Consider the following 4509-nt stretch of genomic DNA (forward strand, 5'->3'; position numbering starts at 1 on the left):
CACAAATATTATTATAAAATGTTATGTAAACTATAAAATCAAAATTCAAATAACATAGAAAAAACACAAATATTATTATAAAATGTTATGTAAACTATAAAATCAAAATTCAAATAACATGTTAAAGAAAACAAAAACAAAAAAAAAATAATAACCCAAGAGTGTTCTGATTATTAAAACCGATACCTAAACTTCATGAATATTTTAAATCTATTTATACTTGGAAACCCAAAATAACCGGCACCTATCCTCTCATACCTAAAAGTCTGAGTAACCTGTCTTAAATAATGAGTCAACCGACATTCACATAACAATCAGTGATAGTTGATAGTTATCCTGATATTAATTTGACGATTAAGTTATGATAAAAATTTTCACTGTGAAAAAATATTGCTTCTTCGAGGGGATGCACTTCCTCCCCTCCCCTCGAAATTTTTTTTCACTGTGAAAAAAAATATACAAAACCCATAAAACAATTTTATTAATAATCACTATATTATTATTATTGTGAAATATTATATAAACCGTAAAATCAAAATTCAATAAGCATGGATAACCAAAACAATATTCTAATTATTAAAACCCATACCAAAATTCATGAATATTTTAAATCTATTTATACTTGGAAACCCAAAATAACCCGCACCTATCCTCTCATACCTAAAAGTCTGCGTAACCTGTCTTAAACGATTTACCCAACATTAACGATAAGGGCTCCGGGTATCAATCAACATGAAAGCAGTAAATGCACCGTCAAATCTAAAACATCTAGTTTACATGACAGGTTATAAAGCGTTCAGTGTTAAATGTAGGCGATAAATTGATGCAGTGGATGGGACATTCACTTAAATCAAAGCTTTTCACGCAATGTACCTCAATTAATTGACCTTCATTTGTTTGGACATAACAATGTACGATCAAGTTAATAATTGTTCGCTCCAATGCTCTGAAATATGTTGGGAGAGAATCATTTCATTAATTCCCGAAATCCTCTTAAGATATTGCAGATTTCAATATGTTGGGAGAGAATCATTTTATTAAAGCCCGAAATCTTCTTCGAATATTGCATCATTAGATTTCGAACTCTTTGTACCAAATTTGTTTAGGAGAATCATTTCATTAAACCCTGAAATCTTTATGATGCTGCATCATTAGATTTCGTAACAAAGCGTAGGTATTTGATTGATTTGCTACTAAGGAGGCGCAGCTATTTAATTGGGTAGCACTTGCTGCCAAGGAGAGCATTGAAGATTGTCTGGATTGGTTGTGACGCTGAGGTATTGAAGCACAGCATTTTGTATGAACGAATTAAGCTGTGAAGTGCAATATCTGTGGCAATGGTGGCAGGGTTTAGCTTTTTAAAACTGATATATGTTTGTGTACCGTTGTGCAGGTGTTTCAGAAGAGAAAGAGTGGAACGGAGTTGATTATAGCGTTTCAGAATGCCTGGCTGCCCAATTGTTAGTTCATTTCAGTCATGTTCTACTGCCCCATGTAAGTCTTTTCGTGTAAATTATGTCTGATTTATGACACTGATATTACATTTGGTATTTTACAGTTTCTATGGTGTTGTTGTGAGTGTGGCCATGATCCAATTCAATTCAGCAGCATGACAGACCTCAAATTTTCAAGGTTTGGTGAATCTGATGATACTTGGGATGTCATAAACAGTGGGATCACCTTCTCTGGTATATGTGGTACACGTACCTGCAGGGCATATAAGAAGAATGTTTGTTGCAAACTTTCTAAAGGAGTTTATGGGAAGTTTGATGTAGAAAAGGACAGTTGTGATTGTGTGTGCCCATGTTGTGAAAAGCCTGTGAAAATGTTGGAGACGTGTTGTTTTTATAATTGTAAATGGAAGTACACGGGTATGGTGCAGGAGTCAAGTACTGCAAGTGAATCTGAACCTCCGAAAAAATATATCAAGAGAAACGGCAGTGGTCTTGCAAACGCAAGAAATGGGTATTTTGAATATACTGGAGACCTAACAAATTGGAGGTTCCTCGAGTTCAATGTCAAGAAAATTCCAGAGAGCGAGCTCGTTGATTACTAAATTGATATGCTTGCTTTTCCCCATCTCTATGCAACTTCTGATTACTGCTCTTTTGGTGGTTATGTATATGAAATCGACTTTACAGCGTATAGGGTGCGCAAGGATTTTGCAAGAATCTTGTTTAATGTTTTGTTGCGTTTAAGAGGGATACGAGCATGTGAAGAAAATGCCCTGTGTTTTGGATGATCCAACAAGTTAAAATCCCATGTTTGATACGAACTCTTCTGGTTACCAAATCTCAGATATTTGGAGAGCCTAATTTGTCCTTAGACTGGTAAGGGCCCCGTCTTCTTGGACGGATTTTGCAATTTCACAAGGCTTTTGGTAGCAATTTTGATAATATAATGTCTCTGTACTTAATAAGATTCTCATTTTGACTTTCGATGGTGGTGATTTAATGAATGCAATATTTGCTAATAGTTTTGTTAGCATAGTGTAACTGTAATTTATAAGATGCTCATTTTGCCTATTAGTGAAGGTGTTTTAATGCATGCAGTATTTGGTCGTGCGTTTGTTTAAGTAAACCACATGCGGCGTACATGAACTATTTTCGGCCTTTTTTAAAGAGAGTATTTTTATTTTTAAGTTATTTTTACGGAATTACTTGTTTTTCCTTCAATTTAAGGTAGAAGTTAATATTTGTGACCATGTTTTTGTTAGCGGATTATATCAGTAAGGTTGAGATCTAAAATAAATAATGTTGAAATATCAATATAAAAATGAAGATAACACGGTATTCAGAATAAAAGAGAAAAATATGTTTATAAATAATATTATATGGTTAATAATTTTATTGATTTTTTTGATAATTATAAATATAATTAAACGAGTTTGATAATTATGAATATATGTGATTTTTTTTGGTTTGAAAAGTGATAATATCATGTTTAAATATTTGAATGGTGATTTTATATTTAAATATACTTGAAGTTGTATATTTTATGATAATATCATTGTTAAAATGTTGATATATATTTGAGAATTAGTATATTTTATGTTTAATTAAATTTGAAGTATGGTAAATTCAAAATAGTTGGATGTAATAATTTTTGTTATTCTAGTTTAATGAGTGAATAATTTGAGAAAGTTGCGGTGTTTTCTTTTTTTAATAATAATGATGAGTTAATCTACATTAGCACATGGTAATTAGTAATGATTGTTTTCACTATTAGTTTGATACATGTTTTAGTTTGATATGTTATATTTCATGATTAATGAGTGAAATAATTTGAGACAGTGGTAGTGTTTTTTTAATAATAATGATTGAGCTAATCTACATTAGCACATAGTAACTAGTAATAATTGTTTTCACAATTAGTTTGATATATGTTATATTTCATGTTTATCTTTAAACTTTTAACATATATTTAAGAAGTTGTATGTTAAATACCCAATTAAATTAAAAGTACAATAAATTTAAGAAATTATACATTAAAAACTAAAATTAAATTAAAGTATAATAAATCTAAAATAATTTATGTAATAATATTTGTTACTTTATTTCAATGTGTGAATAACTTGAGAAAAACAAGTAGTAATAGTTTTTATTGAATGATAATGAAGAGTTACTCTACATTAATATATTACAATCAGTAATAATTATTTTCACTATTAATTTAATTTGTTCTCGTTTTATAAATTTTTTTAAAACAATTTAATTTATAATCTTCATATTATAAAATATTGTATAAACCATAAAATGAAACCAAAAATAAACCTAAATAACTTTAATGGATAACTGCAACAATACTCTTATTAATAAAACCTATAGCATAACTTAATAAATATTTTAAATCTATTTATACTTGACGAAAAATGACCCGTACCTAACTTCTCATAACTAAAAGCTGACTTAAACGATTTACCCAACATTAACGATAAAGTGGGTATGAATGAGCATGAGAGATGTAAATGCACTGTTAATTCTAAACATATGGTGTTGATAGTTTACATGACCGGATAAAAAGTGTTAAGTGTTTTTCCGCCGATTATTCATATCGCGCAACTTTAAACCTACAGGGAAACGATGATCCAAAAATTAGAAGATTTCAAGTTTCTGCGTATTGGATGTAACATAAATTGATGAGTGGATTTCCTTCCAAGTCAAAATCAATGTGGCATTCATTTATGAGTGAGTCAAGTCAAAGCTCTTTACCCATGAACCTCAATCATTAATGTGTGGACCGAATTATGTTTGTAATTTCTGGAACACATTTATGGTGAACTATATATATATATATATAAAGTTATTGGTTTATTAATGGGGGCAGTATTTGCTCGTTTGATATTGTACTTACCATTTATTATCAACTGATATTGTTTGTCCATATTTATCTCTCTAATGTTTTAAAGTATGTTGCGAGTATTATTCCATTAAAGTATCATTAGATTTTGAAACAAAGTGTATTTCTGAGTTCATGTTTCGTGAGAATTATCTAGTTTGTTGTAGTGTA

General features: G+C 30.0%; 1 protein-coding gene across 1 annotated transcript; it reads left to right on the forward strand.

Annotated features, from left to right (window-relative positions):
* Positions 1-1167: 1167 nt before the first annotated feature.
* On the forward strand, positions 1168-2400 carry LOC149186002 (uncharacterized). The gene is made up of 3 exons (XM_089412537.1): positions 1168-1277; positions 1394-1460; positions 1559-2400. The coding sequence occupies exons 2-3, from the start codon at positions 1443-1445 to the stop codon at positions 2054-2056; spliced, it is 516 nt and encodes a 171-aa protein (XP_089268663.1). The 5' UTR covers positions 1168-1277; positions 1394-1442; the 3' UTR covers positions 2057-2400.
* The last annotated feature ends 2109 nt before the right edge of the window (positions 2401-4509 follow it).

The sequence above is a fragment of the Pinus tabuliformis genome, chromosome 3_1 (assembly GCF_031772625.1).
Source record: "Pinus tabuliformis cultivar Carrire ecotype Pingquan chromosome 3_1, CPIR1, whole genome shotgun sequence".
Classification (NCBI taxonomy): domain Eukaryota; kingdom Viridiplantae; phylum Streptophyta; class Pinopsida; order Pinales; family Pinaceae; genus Pinus; species Pinus tabuliformis.